Source organism: Prorops nasuta, unplaced genomic scaffold (assembly GCF_024137725.1).
Source record: "Prorops nasuta isolate Cenicafe-Biocafe unplaced genomic scaffold, Cenicafe_Pnas_1.2 PNAS00013, whole genome shotgun sequence".
Taxonomy (NCBI): domain Eukaryota; kingdom Metazoa; phylum Arthropoda; class Insecta; order Hymenoptera; family Bethylidae; genus Prorops; species Prorops nasuta.
The window spans coordinates 6,208,318-6,228,052 of record NW_027116810.1 but is presented as its reverse complement, the minus strand read 5'-3'; the positions used below and the strand labels follow the sequence as shown (position 1 = coordinate 6,228,052).

General features: G+C 28.8%; 1 protein-coding gene across 1 annotated transcript; it reads right to left on the bottom strand.

The window, feature by feature from the left end:
• Positions 1–125: 125 nt before the first annotated feature.
• Positions 126–14,297, bottom strand: Chc (clathrin heavy chain). The gene is made up of 16 exons (XM_066734590.1): positions 13,950–14,297; positions 13,781–13,881; positions 11,545–11,752; positions 10,158–11,116; positions 9,619–10,053; positions 8,938–9,391; positions 8,466–8,785; positions 7,759–8,024; positions 7,441–7,675; positions 5,452–5,834; positions 4,771–5,068; positions 4,215–4,655; positions 2,890–3,452; positions 2,129–2,351; positions 1,977–2,052; positions 126–1,879 (listed from the first exon to the last, which is right to left on the bottom strand). The coding sequence occupies exons 2-16, from the start codon at positions 13,820–13,822 to the stop codon at positions 1,749–1,751; spliced, it is 5,034 nt and encodes a 1,677-aa protein (XP_066590687.1). The 5' UTR covers positions 13,823–13,881; positions 13,950–14,297; the 3' UTR covers positions 126–1,748.
• Positions 14,298–19,735: the final 5,438 nt, after the last annotated feature.

The following is a 19,735-nucleotide window of genomic DNA, read 5'->3' as shown; positions in this document are numbered from 1 at the left end:
TCAGACGGAGCTCCCAATTAGTGCCAATATTTCTTATTTATCCTTACCCCTATTTTCCTTTTAGAAGTGGGGATAGAATATAGCAATCAGCTATCACAGCTCTTCCATATTCCCTATTCACTCTCTAACTTGCTCCCGGAGTAGTTTCATCTCTGCTACAGCGCCTATAGCGTTATTTGTGAACCGATTTTCGATTTTGCGGGCATTTTGGAATCAGCAAAGTAACGCCTTTGGGATAAAACAGCGAAATCTTTAAATTATTGCTTAATTAAATTTTAATATCTATAAATTAGTCTTCATATATTTTTTTTTTTATTTTTCAATATTTCTTTGTTTTATCCCAAAGCTGCTACTTTACCAGATACAAAACTACCGCAAATTTGAAAATCGGTCCATAAACAACGCTGTTGTTTGAAAACTAAGATTTGAATTGGAATTGCTCTGTAATGTCGATTTAGACTACTGTAGACCTTCCCGCTAATAACTAATAAGAATTACTCTTGTGGTTAAATACTTTCTAATATAAATTCCTAGCAATTCAAATCCTGCCAATCATATTTTCTTACCTTAAAGCTTTCCTATTAAAAACTTACGGGTGAATAAATGTCAGTTTGAACAATAGTCACTAAAGATTTTATTATAATCAGAGATAATATATTATACTGAACTGTACTAAGTATATAGTACATTATTTACTTTTACAATACATTTTGTATTAGTGGTTATAGTGCTAATTAAATTGTAATAAAAATCATATATATTCACCACATTATCTTTCTGTTTAAAACAAAGAAATATTTATAGTTTTACATGTTAATAACGTAAACATAGTATACAATCGCTGGTAGTAATAAAAAATTAATGATTATAAATTATGTACTATCTACATTTCTCAATTTTATGACTGTTAATTTTTCTATAAAGGACGATTTATGTAAATATAAAATCATTAAAATTAAACTATTGTATACATTACATATTATGTTGAGAGATTATGTGTAATGAAATGTATTATGCTAGCTTCAATATGTAAGTAATATATTATTTCATGAAATTTTAACTATTATATATATTTATATGTATTTATCCCGCTGTACATTCAATAAATTCATGAATTTACTAAACCAAAAAATGAACACTACATAAACAATAAGGAAATTTGGTCAAAAGCAATTTTTTGTAACTGTATAAGCAAAATTTATTGTTAGAATATATTTTATTCATTATTTTAAGCAAGAGCCATATGCAATAAAAATATAGTTAAGAAAAATTTGTAATCAACAGTTCTAACATATTTTCACCATTGGTTACTATCATTAAATAACAGTATTCAAAAAATTACACAAAGAAGAAATTATTTTAATTTATCAATTATTAAACTTTTCCAAGCAAAATGTATCTTAGTTATTTATAAATCAACTGTGTTAAGTTTATGGCTTATTTGTAAAGAAATTAATAGCTCTTGGTTCATCAAGCAAATATTTTAAATTTGAAAATAATCATCTGAAGATTTTTTTAATAGTAACTTTGATAAGCAAACTATCTATAAATTACTTGCATATTCATGAATTTCTTTATTCTACTACAACTTATTAGGGAGATTTTTGACAACAATATACTTTCCTCTACTTATAACATTGCTTATATTCTATAAGACCAATAAGTAATGAATAAATGTGCTTCATCTAACCATTATAGAAAATTAAACTTTATCATTATACCACTATTCAATCCCTAGATGATAAATTTTACATGCCATAACCTTGATAAGCAGCAGCTGGTGCATATACATTCTGTGTAGGCGTTGCATACACAGCTTGAGGTGCATAACCAGGAGCAATCATTCCAGGTCCTGCTGTTAACATTAATTGTGGCTCAGCTATGAAAAAACATATAACGTTTAAAACAACAGATTTGAAGCCTTAGCAAATTATTGAAATGGTTTAACAAGAAATAAAGTAGCAGCAAGTACATACGCATAATCATAGGTTTGTGTTCTTGATGATCAATTTCTTCTATTCGTCGGCTTTCAGCTTCTTCTAACTTGTCGACCTTAAAAAATTGAAAAAAAAATAATGTAAGGGAATGTGAATATAATGAATAAATATAAAAATGCTGAATGAAATACTTTAGTAATATATTCTCGTGCCACTTGAATTAAGTATGGCATAGCAAAGTGTAAAATGCGATGTCTCCAGGCAAGTTCCAATATAACATCAGGGTGTAGTAAATCATAACAATAGAAAAGACACGCTGCAAAACAATCTTTCGATCCTCTTTCCAAGAACCACTCTAACAATTCTTCGGCAACTTCAGCATTTCTAGATTCCGCGGCATATTCCATAGCGTCTCTATAAAGTTTATATTTATGTTTTAAAATATCAGATTTGTCAAATACCAAAAATAGTAAAATTATATTTTTTTAATAAATTGAAAAATTTAGCCATTGTAATTATCTTTTAAATTTTCTTAAATTATTTCTATAGTAGTCTGAGTTTTATATTATCAAATTTTTCTACTTTCCAAATTTAATTATAAAACAAATATTATAAATTTCTAACGCTTATATACATTTATCAAATAACTATTTATAAAAAGTACATATCTTTATAGATTAGAAAGATACTTCTGTTAATTTAAATTAATTCATTTGTTTAAGATCTAAATGTGATTAAACACACAGTGGGAGTTTGAATCGTGTGGTTCGGCTAGCTTCACTCTGTACTTCACATGGAAAAAGATATATTACACTGTAGCTGAAGCACACACTATTCAATTTTCCACTGTGTATAAAGAATATAAATGTAGTTCAAGTAAAATGTAACTGCAGTTTAATTTTTGACATGAAAAAGAGAGTAAGGACAGAATTTAATAATGTTGTTTAATTACCTGAATAATCTATCTTTCTTACATAATTCAACGGATTGCTTCCATCTATTATTCCCTTTATACAAATATGCAGCAATTCTTCGAAATTCAATCAATTCATGTTTTTCTAATTGTTGAGCCAATGCAATATTATCAAAGTTATCAAATGCATCAATGGACGTTCTAAGTCCTTGGTAATCTTCTTCATCAATTAATAATCCATTTAGAGCTTCGTTAATTGCTTTGTTATTTAATGACTGTACTGATCGCAAATAGGGCTTAACTAATTGTAAATGACCCGTTCTTGTAAAGTATGAAACTGCTCTAGTATGATCCATTCGTGGTGCCAGGATGAGCAATATATCGTTCAAAAGAAGAGGTTTATATTCAACATAAAATTGAATAGCTTTGTAATATAATTCAACATTTGCCACTTTAGTTATAACATCTTTAAAATGGCCTTCACGCCATGCTTCTGTAGGATGTTGCATCATAGCAAGAACCGCATTGTCATATTCTTCATACTTGTCATATAAGAATACAAGTTCTGCCCATAAATGCGCTTGCTCAGCTGCGCGAAGCACCTAAAAATTTAAATTAACTTCGGTTCTATTTATTAATTTAATTATTGTATTAGGAATAGAAAACCACACCAGACAATTAAATTTTAGATAGCTTTTTAAGACTGTTTAGCACTGGAAAAGTTATATGGCCGTTCTTAAACTGACAACCTATTATATTTCTAATGATTTTTATATTTCTTTAAGTTTTGATGAATAATTTTTAAATTGCTAGTTGTTTTCAATATCACACGTATTTGAAACTTTTATGGAAAGCATAAATGAAAAACTAATTTATTAATAACTTTTAAATTTGTTTAATTTTTTAAATTATGAAGAATATAAACTCTAAAAAACAGAATAAAATTATTCTTTAAAGTATGCTTTTTATTGTAAAAAAAAAGGAAAAAAGTGTAAATTATACTTTTTTTGAAAAGAGTTAAAATATGTAATTTTTCATTTTATTGTAATAAACTAGCTTAGATTCTTAAAAATCATGTTAAAAATGTAATAGAAATCTTATGTGCCCTTAAAAATTATGACTTGCAGAATTCTGGCAAACTTGATAGTTGAATGATGGCTAATCGTGGAATATAATAAATAAATCGATTTTTATCAATTAACACTTAAATAGATAAGTAACAAATATAGTTTAAATTACTAATATTAAATTCTCAGAGTTTAAAAAAATTCATATGATTTTCCAGTGTTACAAAATTTTACAAACTATATATAATTTGGCTATCTAATATAGTTTTCTCCTTTGACAAATAACTTGCTACTTACTTTTGGTATATTTACACGTGACCAAAATAAATCTAAATGATCTCTCATCCGTTGTGGTTTATATTTACTGTAGAGTATAGCTAACTCAGTGAACATTCCCATATGAGCTCGCTCTAAACCTAAAGCAGCTTCTAATAAATTAATTAAATCTTCAAAATGTCCACGATCTTGATAATAATTAATCAAATCTTCAAGCTCATCTGCATGTACAACAATGTGTAAGCCACACATTTGAGCTAACCTAAACTCTCCGCTGTCTACACAAGCAAAACAAACTTCTTTCCAAGTTCTAGTGGAGTTTGCTTTACGAGCACTGTCAACCGCTCCTTGAAATTCCTTCAAATGAACTAATGTTATCGCTAGACGAGCGAAGTTTGAAACGTTATTATACAATAATTTAGCAGCATCAAACATTTTATCGTCAAAGCATCTATCACCAATCTACAAATATTATTTGTTAAAGTATTACTAGAGTTTTTCATTTAATTTAAATACGATTACATTTATTTTAACTTATTCAGTTATCGTATTATCTAAAAATGTTTTATTTATTTACCTTTTGTATATCAGCATGATTCGGTCCAGATATAAATTCTTCAAGATCAGCAAGCCTATTAGTACGTGCATAAGCATATATTAATTCACTTTCAATAAAAGACTCACGCGCTTTTTTGCGTGCCATCTGTAAATAACGTACTAAATCATCCCAATGTGACGTACGATGGGCAGTCTCAACCACATCTATATATGCAGATGGATCATCTGCTTTAATAAAGCTATCTATTGCTTCTTTAACAAGGCCTTGTTGCAACTGTGCTCTTGCAAGTTGTGACCATACCGCTGGCTCATTACATCTATAGTAATTAAGCATTGAATTAATAACACAAAAGCTAAAAATATTAAAAGTTAGAAAATTATGTGAAAGTTTCTTTTTATTTTCATTATAAATTAATATCTCGACGGCATTTTTTATATATTTGCCGTTAAAATACTATCGTTTCTTTTCAAATAAAACAAATGATGTTTTATTATAGAAAAAGTGTAAATTGATGTAAATGAACTAATTTGAATGTCCTTCTTTAAAAATTCTTTAAACATTAACAAACATAAGTATAAACTAAGCTTTATAAAAAAAACTTTTTATTATTAATAGAATATTGAAAAAATTATATTATGTCTTAAGAGAACGTTCACGTAATTTCCCACTTCATGAATATATTAAAATTGCATAAGATACCTTTCAGCAAATTCATATGCTCTGTCTAAGTTGTTTACTTGTTCAATTAATACTTGAATTGCTGATGTGTTGACATCAAATTTCTTGAAAATTGCAAAAGCTTCTTCATATAATTCATTGTTAATTGCAATGTTAGCGATATCTGGTGCATCATAATTATCTAAGCGATTTATATATTCCATAACACGGGTACGATCAGCTTTAATAGCTGTTAAAATAAGTAGGTTCTGTAAATTTCTGTGATCACTGAATACGCTACTGTCCAAAACTATTTTTTCCAGAAGTTCAATTAGTTCGTTAGGTAAATCTGCAGTCATAAATGCTTTTACTGTTACAGATATATCTTCTGGGTCCTGGGTTTCAGATAGTGCTGTTTGTACAACCTATTTACAATAAAGTCATTAGAACCTAAAATCTTTAAATATACACTGCCGGTCAAAAGTTTAAGACCACTTGAGAAATTTGGTTCAAAATCAGTCACTTCTTTAAACGTACATAATTTCGTAATGAGGAAAGATACAATAAAATTCACAAAACCGTTGGAAAGCTGATAAAATTCTACATATAGTGGAATTAGCTCAATGCACGGAAAACGTGTAGTTATCGAATTACAATTAAATAAAAATGCTGCTAAATTAAAAATTTTTAATTTTTCGTTACGTCAATTCAACTTGTTGTAGCACTTGCAATAATTATGGTAATTCTGTGAAACTTTGGTGACATAAAGTTCAAAGTTTCAGCTTTAATTTGAGCCATCAAACGTCACGATATTCATTGTATTTCCTTATATTCATAACTTTTTTCTGAGTAATGTCGAGAAAAACTTTTAACCAAAAATCAACTGCCCAAGCATTTGAAACAATTCAGATTGAAGAATCTGTCGGTATTAAACGACCTATTCTACTTATTTCATATTGCACTTTTATTCAGTTAAAAGAAATATGATAATTGTAAATCTTGGAATTAATAAAATAGATTTGGTTAATCATTACTCTACTTTTGTTGATTTATTTTTAAAATTAATGGTGTTTTATGTTAATTGAATAAAAATGCAATATGAAATAAGTAGAATAGGTCGTTTAATACCGACAGATTCTTCAATCTGAATTGTTTCAAATGCTTGGGCAGTTGATTTTTAGTTAAAAGTTTTTCTCGACATTACTCAGGAAAAAGTTATAAAAATAAGGAAATACAATGAATATCGTGACGTTTGATGGCTCAAATTAAAGCTGAAACTTTGAACTTTATGTCACCAAAGTTTCATCGAATTACCATAATTATTGCAAGTGCTACAACAAGTTGAATTGACGTAACGAAAAATTAAAAATTTTTAATTTAGCTGCATTTTTATTTAATTGTAATTCGATAACTACACGTTTTCCGTGCATTGAGCTAATTCCACTATATGTAGAATTTTATCAGCTTTCCAACGGTTTTGTAAATTTTATTGTATCTTTCCTCATTACGAAATTATGAACGTTTAAAAAGTGACTGATTTTCAACCGAATTTCTCAAGTGGTCTTAAACTTTTGACCGGCAGTGTATTTCAAAATATATATGCTGAACAATATCTTATGATATGTAACATTTAATGCAACTTTAACAGAAAAATCACTAATTTCTCACTAAATTGAATTGTACATTCATAAAAAATAGTATGTTATTATTTATTCTGCTTGACAAATGAGTTTTTTATCAATTAAAATTATAAAAATTGAAGTTTTGAATAAAAACATTACGTTTGTTCTTCATGCTTGTACTTTCTGCATTTTTCAAAAAAACTATATTATATTATATCTCAAGGAATATTCACACTTGTAATGAAAAATGTAGAAAATTTAAACCATAAAAGCCAACCAATAATTAACAATTCTGTAGAGAATTATGTAAAGAATCATTTGTTATAAAATGATACTAAAAGATTTGGAATACCATATAGATTTTTTTTTAATTATGAAAAAACAAAATCAATAAATCCTTATTAATTACCTGATCAATCAATGGTCTCTTATATGGATTGCTTTCAAGTAAAACTTCTGCCCAAAGATCAGGATCTCGACGTTTAACCAAATACCTAGCTTCACTTTTAAAAAGACTGTTTTCATTACAAACACTTATTAGTTCTCGATCACATTGACCGCGCTCATATGCGATGCATGCCAAATGAGGATCTCGCTTCTCGCAATATTTTCCAACTACTCTGCTGTCATAGAATTGATTTTCTCTAAAATCAAATTGAAATGTACGATTATAAATAGTAGTTTATCTTGATATGTCGACTGATCTTACAAGTAAATTTGATCTTACTTTAAAAATCTTTCAGGATTATTGTTACTGTCGATGTAGATTTTAGCCAAAGCATTATGTGTAGCAGGCTCAACACAGCCATCATGAACACGTGACTCTAACCAAGGTAGCAGAAGTTTCAGACGATTACGTTTTTCCACTTCTTCAACAAGTTCGTCTGTAGAAAAATGTCCACGAACAACAAGAATCAAATTTTTTATTATATCTTCTGAGCAATCGACGTCAAGTAAACCTCCTACAACAACTGGTAAGCGAGAAGGATTCACCTAAAAGAAAATAGAGATTGCAGTTTCATTTTAAAATAATGCATACAAGATACTCTTTTCGTCTATAGCTTACAGCAAAACTATGTAACCCTGGTGAAATTTTACAAAGATTAAGTAAATGTTTTAATTATATCAATGATGTAAATAAAAAGATTTAAAAAACATTGATAACGTACTTTAATCACTAGACATCCAGAAAACTGAATACAAAATGCTTTGAAAAATGTTTAGCACTTCACATGTTTAGTGAGATATTTTATAATGTAGAAAATCAATTGAGATAAAATGAATCAATTTAGATGAAAACTAAAAAGACTATAATTTTTAATCTATATATTTAAAGTCTATTTCTCTTTTATGACGCAATTAATAGAAAAAGCCAACATTGTACATTGAAAACTTTTTGTAACTTAGCTTTTAAAATAAAACCAAAATACTTACTTTTTGAACATAGATCTCTATGTATTTTTGTAAATTATTTCGGTAGAGATAGAGCACAAGATCATGTACAAAGTCAAATCTATCACATACTATTATCAATGGTAGCTGATCAGACAATTTTGCTTCTTTCAAAAAGTTTTTAACACGTTCAGGATTATAACAATTGCTCTCACGACATATTCGTTCAACTTCTTTAATCTGGCAGGTTTTGCATGCTGCTTGTATGTACTTAAAGTGTACTTCTTGATCTTGGCTAAAGTTAACAATAGATCCCAAAAAATAAAATAAACCTTCATAAGATTTAAAACTCTCAAATAAATCTAAAATATATAAAAAAACAAAATTTAGTGTTACATATATATATAGATTGTTTGAAGTTTTATCACCTTTCTATATGTTTTTATAAGATAATTTTGAATCTTAAAATTCTGGATGGTAATAAAAACATTAAATGAAAAATATTCTAATTTACCTATAAGCGCCTTCGTAGTTAATTGCTCATGATATTTTGTAGCAATCTGAATACAAATTTGTATATTTTGCCGGATATTTGCGGTTAACATCGCTCTTAAACATTCAAGAGAATCTTCTACTGATAAAGTTCCGAAAAATCCCACAAGCCAATCAGAAGGAAGTAAATGTGTATGGACAACAGCTCTTTTAATATCATACAAATCTGTGTAATGTTCCAAAGCTCGCTGTAGCAAGCCAGCTTTTTCACATAGCTGAGCTACGTGAGCTCGATCATAGTGAGTAAACATTTGATTACCCAATATAGCATCAGCTACTTGAGGAGCAGACATCAAATTCATTTCCAATAAGCGAGTTTGTAAGGGACCTTCGCTAGGCCGATTATTTTTTAAAGCATCTAATAAAAATGCAGTACACTGCTGAACCATATTTTGTTCCATAAGAATATCCACAATCTGTAAAAATGAAACAATAATTATGTCTGTTATTGAACACAAAATGTATACATTATGTCTCACATCTGAGTGTGTAAGTATGAGCAAGGACTTTTAAAGCAAAATTAAATTTAATTAAACTGCTCCTATGAATTATTGATCAAATTTTGCAAAATTTTAAAAATGATTGATTATATACATTTCAAAGGCACCTATGTAGATAATAAATAATCCTATATAGAACATACTTGATTGATATCTGCTAAAGGTTCATCATCTTGTACCAGCATTTGTGCAAATTTTACTCCATGATCAGGGTTAATTCTCATCACGTTTCTTAATAAAAATATATAATCTGGAGTGTATGAAACCTTTTTAGCATAAAGAACAATTTTTTGAAACTGACCAGTTTCAGCAAAGCATTGTATAACTTTATTCGGGACATTAGCTCGTAAATAAACACTTAAAGCAAGAGTAGGATCTGCTTGTTTTACTAGGTCTCCTAGTTCTTCACTACATTCTAATTTGTCTTCTTTCAACCATTTTTCAAGAAGTTGTTTTCTTCCCTGTACTAATACAGGACGACACAATTCTAAAGATTCAAATTTATTTAATTGTCCCTGATCTAAAAGAATTCCGAAATATTGAAGAAGTGGTGATGTTTGTCCTTGAGTAGTTGGGACCTATGAAAAAAATTTTAAGTTGTAATCGTTTTTCTTATATTATAGAATTTAAAGATAATACAAGAAAATAATATTTTAAAAATATTATAAAAGATGTGCAATACCTGTTGAAATTTTTGAATAGTTGCTGGAGTTCTTAGAATACCTTTAGGAGCATTTGCTGCAACCTTTGCAGCTTCTGCATACTGACCATTTTGAAAAAGCATATTAAATTTCTTAACAAAAAGGTCTTCTGCCCCAGACAAATTATTTCTTACAGCCATTCTTAATGCTAACTCAGGATTTTGTAGTACTCCATTAATATATGGTATTATATTTTCTTCATCCACAGAGACAGATAAAACTTGACCTTTTCGGTTGACACCTATAATACCACCAGATGCTTCATGTGGAGCAGTGACAAAAATAGTCTCTCCAGATATACGATTCATAAATATGCAGGTTGCAGATTCAATATCATACATGTGTATATAGCCATACTTTGTTATGAGATATATAACATCATATTTGGAGCTGACTTGCATAGCTACAGGAAAATCATTTCCAGCTTCTGGTGGAAAAAATACATCAACTGCTTTTTTTGGGAAAGGATGGTTGCTTGCAGGAGGTTGTCCAACTTCAATAATATGAAGCTTTGCACCTTGAACTGTTCTTACAGCAAAACAGAATAAATTGCTTGATTCTACATTGCCTTCCATTTTAAACTGGGCAAAAGCAGCAGCATGTCCTTCAATTGGCTGTGAACAGTTCCGTTCAACTGAAAAGAGCTGCATTGCTCCAACAACTCTATTATTAAGTGCAGATATTCCAATTAGTAGAAGCCATGTTTGTTTTGGATCAGTTCTATAATTAATGATCTGACAGCCATTAAGAGACGAATGTCGCTCAAACATCTTATTTGGAGTTGAGTCACCTTCCATAGACCAATGATATACTGCACTATCTGTCACTAATGCTAATGTATTAAGAGAAATCCATTTCCAGAACACTACATCCTCTGTCATTGCATGTGCTTTCATTTTTGATTTCATTTCAATGTTGAATATTTGTAAAGTTTTTTGAGCTTCAATCATATTAAAAATAAATATTTGTTTAATAGGATTCATTATTTTTACTTCTTATTTCAAGATAGTTTCATTAACTTTATCTTTTATGGAAAACAAAGATCATAAAAAGTAATCAATATCATATAACCAATTTTCACCCAAAAATTACATATGAAATATTATTAAATTTTCGAATTTTCAATATTGGAAAAAATTTACTTCAAAAATATTGATATTTAAAAAAGAACATTTGTTTACTAAAGTATTTTTTTCCTTCTTCCAAACATAATACAATATAATTTAATTCAATTGTAAAAACACACTTCATATGTATAAGATCAATAATTTTCTTGAGCCTCAATTACTTTTTATAAGTTAATTTTCTCACAAAAATAGTAATAAATAAATATTATAGTATATTAACATAAATGAATTAAATTTTTACCTTTAAGGGCAATTACTTTACTAGCTGGATTCATTATTGCAGAATCAGCTGAAATAGGTCTTCTAATTGGATTAGCAGAATCATTCATATCAATGATAACCACTTGGGCAGTATCTCCAGCCTTCTCTCTTACACAAATAAATTTATCAGACTCCATAGTTAATGTATTGAAACTTACATTGCTTGCATTAATTCCAACAGCTGTAAGCTACAATAACAAATTTTTTGATATTAATAAACTATTTATAAATAATATGTGTTTAATACTTATATCTTAATAAGAAAAATAAAAATTTAATTTTTTAATAATATCAATTTTATTACTGATTAGTAGCCATAAGTATTCAATTATTTAAAAAGTTAGTTTTTAAGACCAATTTTAAATATATATTCCAAGAAACAAAAGTAACTAAATATCTGCAAATCTTGCTACAAAAATTCTTAAATTCATATGTATTTTATTTTTTTTATGATAATAGATATTAAGTTGAGAATGAAACTGATTTTTGATATTTCTTTCTCTAAATATCAAAAGGATTCAAAATAATTATTAAAAAAGATTTAAAAGATTTGAATATGCTGTAAACTAAAAAAAGAATCATAAATAAATTATACATTTGTGCAGTATTAATACATAATATGATCATTATATTGGAAAAGCACAATGACTTAATACTTCTATCAAGGAGGATCATTCCATACTCAGCAAAACATTGATATTTTAAACATAAATTCTTTGGTAATGGTATAGTTGAAATCTTCAAAAAACTTAAACAGTATATTTCATTTGTAAAGAATAACTTTAAAAATCTTTTAAGATGTTAACAGATTTTATAATTATAAGAAAAGAATATTTTTAAAAGTGCTTATAAGTTTTTAAAAATAAAAGTAGTTTTCCTTTAACAGCGCACAATATCCTCTTAAATTTTGTTTAATTATTTCATCAATTTTTCATAAACAGTTTAGACAAAGTTTACATCAAAAATTTTTTATTTCCTAGAACAGAGTAGCTAATATAAGTTTTTAATGATTTCAAACAATTTTTGAATATTAATAAACCTTGCTTAAATCATTACAATTTAAACCTGTTAATAGTTAAATCCTCTTTTTAATTAATAGCTACAAAACTATATGTTAGCAATGAAGTATTATTGCAAATTTTACAAATATTTTATTCCATTTTAATACGAGAAAAATTCAATAGTTACATTGATAGTTTAATACTATTCGCTATGTGCACACCTACACATTGGCAGTCAGGTAAGAATATGTAGTGATGCATATGCATAATATCAGCGCTGACTGTCGGTAAATTTTGTCACTTTTGCCGGACTTTTTTTGTTTATGTATATAGCTACACATTCTTACCTGACTGCCAACGTGTAGGTGTGCACATAGTGAATATGCCACACAAATTAATAATTTTTTCCTTGTTTATATTATTTAAATACTTTTACAGAAATATGTCTAAGTTAACCTTTAATAGAAAAATGATGAAATATCTGTCAAGTTATGTTTGTAATTAAGGCTAGTACAAAAGAAATTAAAATAATTTAGAAAAAAATAATAAAACATTTACAGGCTTTAGACAAAGAATATTTTAAACAAAAAAAATTACCTGAAACATAATAATTTCAATGTTTTAAAATCAGATGCAATAATTATTACAAATTTTGATTATTCTTTAAGTTTTTTAAAATTTGTTAACATATTTCACTTTCTTTTCAGAAAATATTTTGTTACTCAAAATTCTTATAATCAAATGTTATATTTAATCAATTAAAAAAATATAATGATTGATTCTTGCCTTTAACTAATAATTACTTAATTCAAATAGTGTAACACATACACAAAATAATTAATATACAGTTAAAAACATTTTTCTTAAATTTATAATATTAAAGTTTTATATACATTCGCATCTGACAAAATAGGTGTGTGTACCAAGTAAAATATTACGTAATTCTTTAACATACCTATATAGTATTAAGTAATTAAATTACTATAATTATGCATATAAATGTTTTCCATTACCAATAATCGTATAACTAAAGTGAACTGAAATATGACAGATGTCATTTAATCAACTTCACAAAATAGCTCTAATGAATTTGAATAAATGTAGTTAACATTTAAATATATATTCATAAAAGTAAACCAGCTTAACAATATTATTATTAGGTAATCTTACACGAAAGCATAATTTTTTTAACAAATAACAAAACTGCTTGCTTACTTGAAGATGTTCTTGAAACCTTATGGGTAGTAGCTGCGTCATTTTTCGATGTTGTAGGAAAAACTGAAGTTTCTAATCTTTAAATTGATTTCTCAAGGTTACTACAATAATGTAATTACAGTAGGTAAATATTCAAATAATTTTTCATTAATTTATACAAAAACCTTACGGCAATAGTAGATGAATATTTTATAACAGAAGAATGAACGCTGCAATCACTTCTCACTTCTTGTTACTGACATTCATCATGGCCGCTAGATAACGCCCCTTGCTACAAAATAGTTCCGCGATTTTAGGGTTTGTTTAAATGTAAATATTAAAGAAGAGATCGAATAAGTAAAGCTTAAGATAACATGAAAATATAATGGTTATTCAAGTATTTTGTTATACTGTTTTTCGCGATCAAGCATTCATTTTCAAAATTTCAAAGATAAAATATAGTAAACATATAGCGCATGAATTATAATTAATTGATCAGATTATCATGGTGGCCAGAAGAGACCGAACTCCAAAGCAGAGATTCAAGATGACGAGGAGGGGGAGTAAAACGCCTACGGCGGGAATTAAAGTTACTCTCCACTTGGTAGCCTGCCATCTGGTAGGAAAAAAAAATCCCAAGAAAACGATCACATGCAATCTCTTTTCCGAATTCCGAATTCCGAATTCCGATTAAAATTCTCATGGAGGTATGTAACATAGTAGTATGTAGGTACATACATATGGTTTCTCTGTAAGGGTGAGTCCGACCAAAACCTGTAAGGTAAAACTTTACCATGTAGGATTGCCAATTTTTCGAAAATACGTATGCTGATTGGCTAATTCACAGCAAATTGGCAATCCTACATTGTAAAATTTTACCTTCATTCCCAACAACAACAAAATAAACCTGAAAAAGGTCAATTTGAGTTGGCAGCTCTGCGAAGTAGCTACGCTGCAAGTTCTGCTTCCTGATTACGGCTGACTTGTACGATTAAGTAGTAAAAGCAATGTTTATGTAAACACAAATTTTGGCACTTTGGCAGGTCAGCTGGATGGTTATGTTCAAATCTGTTTCAGATAAGTAAAAATTAATCTTCATGTGTAAAATGCATAGGAACGCGATGTTTTGTGAATAATATCATTTGTTACAGATACTTTGGTTAAATTTGGATGGTGCGCAAAAACAATTTCAAGAGTACATGCAAAAAAAAATGTATTGGCAATCAGATTATGTACTTCTTAGCAAACACATAATGGCTGGGATGACAAATCATCAGATTTAAGGATTGCGATGGATATACCAGAGATGTATTTACCCTCATATATTAAGTTACCACCAGTTGAGTGTATCCTCCGCTCTGCTGATCTGTAAAGATGCAGAAACATCAATTTACATATCACATTATTTAGACTCAGGTAATCTTCAAAAATTTTGTGAAAAGAGACTCAGTAAGTGTTTTTATAAAATGTTTTCTGCAGCCTTGAAATTTTTTATGATTCAGGTAATATTGGATTATGCTATTATGCAGATAATTCATAACTGCAAAAAGGAATGGTAGAGACGTCATTGAATACAAGTCAACTCAATGATGATATTGGTACATTAAATTCTCTCCAAGTGACTTCAAACTAGCAGCAGTCTTAAGAGATACGGCTGTTATGGTTTGTGATGTTGATCCAGCAAACCAACTTTATCAAACTGCTGCAATTCAAAATGTCCTTTTGTTTTTGGCTCAATGTCATATTTGTTTCTTTAACATGGAAAACACAGAAACCGTTTAGCCCTTGCAGCTTGAAATTACAAAATGAAGTCATTTGATAGTTTGTGCACCTAAAAGTGTCCATGACCCATTATACGCAAAATATGGATGGCAGTTTCTCCTATTACTAGGAAGAAGTATGCGTAAAGTGTCTTGGATTTTAAAACGATTGAAAATCCCTTTAAGCTGCATATTCTCATCAAAAAACTGAATATACCTTTGAATTTGAACATCGTCTGTGAATATAACCACTCTATTCCAAAAAATTATTTTTGTTGACAAATCACTCAATTTTCATTGATTTTCAAGATTGTAAGAATATCAATGATTAATGTCATTCATAATTCACAAAGCTGTTGAGCTGGTTTTATTAAATGTAGCAATTCAAGGCAGTGACCTATGGGACTTGTAAAAGTAATGCGTGATAAGATTTTGAGATGTGACTTAATGACCCTTCTCAATTTACTACTGCTTTGGGGGCATCAATCAATATGTCGTCATTACAAACTAATTTTATGATAAATTAAAATACTTTTTTTTCCAGATTAATATAAAAAAAATCTCTGTAAGGCTGTACGTGCTATACGTAAAAGAAAATGAAGGGGTATCCATTTATAAATTTATTAACTTGTTTCCATGTATATGTCCTACAATATTTATGTAAACATTAATAAAACATATAAATTTTAAGAAATTGTTAAATCCATTTCTTTATATAACTTGATTAATCCTTTTCTCCAAGTATAAATATTAGACTCAAAGGATGTAGAAAAGCTAAGAGCTACTCCGATATTGATTTTAGAATAAAATATTTGTTGTTCAGAAATCTCAATTTATGATTATAGTCACAAGTACAAGAGGCTTCGGATATCCTGTACAAAAGTCTCTTTGTGTGTATCTAACTTAATTTCACATTATTATTATGTTACCGCATTCAAAACCTTATGGTACTCGTAATGCTAGTATAACAGCTATATTTTGGTAGTTATATTCCGTATTTGTCAGTACCAGGTATTATCATAGCAAATATCCTAAATGAACTCTTTTTAAATTAAATTATCGTAGTCATTTAGCATATATTAACTGTTTTATCATCCAATACAGCTGCCATTGTTTGACGATACACAAGATTCCATGTAAAACAATTTATATTTCTCCTGTGTCCTCTTAAAAATGCTGTGCTGGTAGTTCACTTTTTAATGAGCAACACATAAACATTATTACCTAAAAAACATGAAATATTTAATAAAGAAGGCATAAAAAATGTAAAAAAATTCATGGATCTATATTAATATTTAAAACATTCCTAAAACGTTAGCTGTACCTTTGCTACCAGTATTGTCGAAATATTGATCGATGCCCCCAAAGCAGCAGTAAATTGCGAAGGGTCCTTAAGTCACATCTCAAAATCTTATTACGTATTACTTTTGCAAGTCCCATAGGTCACTGCCTTGAATTGCTACATTTAATAAAAATAATTCAACAGCTTTTTGAATTAAAATTACATTAAACGTTAATATTCTTACAATTTGAAAAATTAATGGAAATTGAGTGATTTGTCAACAAAATAATTTTTAGAAATAGAGTGGTTATATTCACAGACGATGTTTAAATTCAAAGGTATACTCAGTTTTTTGATGAGAATATGCAGCTTAAAGGGATTCTCAATCGTTTTTACATCCCAGACACTTTACGCATACTTCTTCCTAGTAATAGGAGAAACTGCCATCCATATTTTGCGTATAATGGATCATAGACACTTTTTGGTGCACAAACTATCAAATGACTTCATTTTGTAATTTCAAGCTGCAAGGGCTAAACGGTTTCTGTGTTTTCCATGTTAAAGAAACAAATATGACATTAAGCCAAAAACAAAAGGACATTTTGAATTGCAGCAGTTTGATAAAGGTGGTTTGCTGGATCAACATCACAAACCATAACAGCCGTATCTCTTAAGACTGCTGCTAGTTTGAAGTCACTTGGAGAGAATTTAATGTACCAATATCATCATTGAGTTCACTTGTATTCAATGACGTGTCTACCATTCCTTTTTGCAGTTATGAATTATCTGCATAATAGCATAATCCAATATTACCTGAATCATAAAAAATTTCAAGGCTGCAGAAAACATTTTATAAAAACACTTACTGAGTCTCTTTTCACAAAATTTTTGAAGATTACCTGAGTCTAAATAATGTGATATGTACATTGATGTTTCTGCATCTTTACAGATCAGCAGAGCGGAGGATACACTCAACTGGTGGTAACTTAATAGATGAGGGTAAATACTTCTCTGGTATATCCATTGCAATCCTTAAAACTGATGATTTGTCATCTCAGCCATTATGTGTTTGCTAAGAAGTACCTAATCTGCTTGCCAATAAAATTTTCTTTGCATGTACTCTTGAAATTGACTTTTCGCACCAACCAAATTTAACTAAAGTATCTATAACAAATGATATTATTCACAAAGCATCGTGTTCCAATGCATTTTATACATAAAGATTAATTTTTACTTATCTGAAACAGATTTGAAGATTACCATTTCGCATGAGCTACCAAAATTTGTGTTTACATAAACATTGCTTTTACTACTTAATTGTACAAGTCAGCCGTAATCAGCAAGCAGAACTTGCAGCGTAGCTACTTCGCAGAGCTGCCAGCTCAAATTGACCTTTTTCAGGTTTATTTTTCTTTTGTTGGGAATGCTGCTTTCCACTTTACAACGGGCCAACGGGCCTACACAGGATTTGGTCGGACTGGTCGGACTCATCCACAGTGGGAAATTGAATCGTGTGTGCTTTTAACTATAGTGTAGTATATCATTTTCCATGTTAAATTACAGAGTGAAACTAGCCGAACCACACACGATTCAATTTCCCACTGTGTCCTAACAGCGGAACATAGGATTATATTATTTAACTATATCTATGAAGCACTTACTATACATTATTATAATTAATAAAAGCGTAGATAGTTACAATTTAATGGTTATTTTAGTTTAATTGCTTTTATAATTCATTATAAATGTCATTTTACTCAATTAATCTTGGTTACATACTACGTTTAATATTTAAATTAAATGGAAAACAGTAATTTGACTATAGTAAAATTTACTATAGTCAAATAACACAGGGCCGTTGTAATTTGGAAAAATTCAGGGCTGGAACCTTAGAATTTGAAGACAAAAAAGCAGTAATCATTCTATGTAGGTAGACGGTAATTCCATGCGAAAATGATAAATTGTTATAACTGAGTTTTGGTGTAAAAGGAAAGCACCTAGGCCGGGATTCATAAACAGAACTTGAGTTCAAGCTCACCTTGAAACCTATAAGATGTGTTACGTAGACTATAGATTTTACCCGTCTTAAGCTTGAACTTGAGCTTAAGTTTTGTTTATGAATCCCGGGGCTATTATTGCTCAATAATTTTGCGTCAGGCGAGGGGCAGTGGGAATTCTATTGGACACCGTCAAATTTTAGATCGGCTATCCCTTTGACGTGTCAAAAGAGCTGTCAAAATCTAAATTAACCTGTATTTTGAAGAAATACAGAAGAATAAATATTTTTTAAAAATAAATAAGAGGAAAGAAAGAAAGGATTTTAATAAATATATGAAGGAAAAATATCAAATGATTATTAGTTAATAGGAAATGTTGAAGTAATTGTAAATTATTAAGAAAACATACTTTGTGTTTTTTTATTTCTGTTACAGATTAAGGGTGAACCCTACCAAGTCGGGTTAACTTAACCCAGAGTTAAAGTGGTATAGTTAATGTAACGGGAACTATACCACTTTAACTCTGGGTTAAGTTAACCCGACTTGGTAGGGTTCACCCTAAATACTGTTTCTGATGAGCTTAGATTACAGAAAAGAAATATATATAGACCAATAAATAAAAAAGGACTAATTTATAAAGCATTTCTGTGTGGACCAGTCATTTCAATAATTGTGATGTAATATTTAAATAGTGAATTGTGTAAGCGTTTGGTGTATATACATAAGGAAATTTTATTATAAATTAATAATTATATATAATAATGTTTTGATTCCTATCACACAATAAATTAAAGCTATATAGTTCAATTAAAATATTCTTTTTCTTTACTCCTTATCCAAATTCTTTACATACATAGTAATTATTTATTCTTGTAGAATCTATCCTTTAAACTAATTAAATTGCAACTATTTGAAATGTGCAAGTCATAACTATTTG

Bases quoted from the DNA above. Each gene is read 5' to 3' on its own strand.
- Chc (XM_066734590.1), bottom strand. From the start codon at position 13,822: ATGACGCAGCTACTACCCATAAGGTTTCAAGAACATCTTCAA. The intron at 9,392-9,618 runs GTATGTTCTATA...TCATTTTTACAG, and splicing joins CTTTAGCAGATATCAATCAA to ATTGTGGATATTCTTATGGA. The intron at 8,786-8,937 runs GTAAATTAGAAT...TATATATTTTAG, and splicing joins AACTACGAAGGCGCTTATAG to ATTTATTTGAGAGTTTTAAA.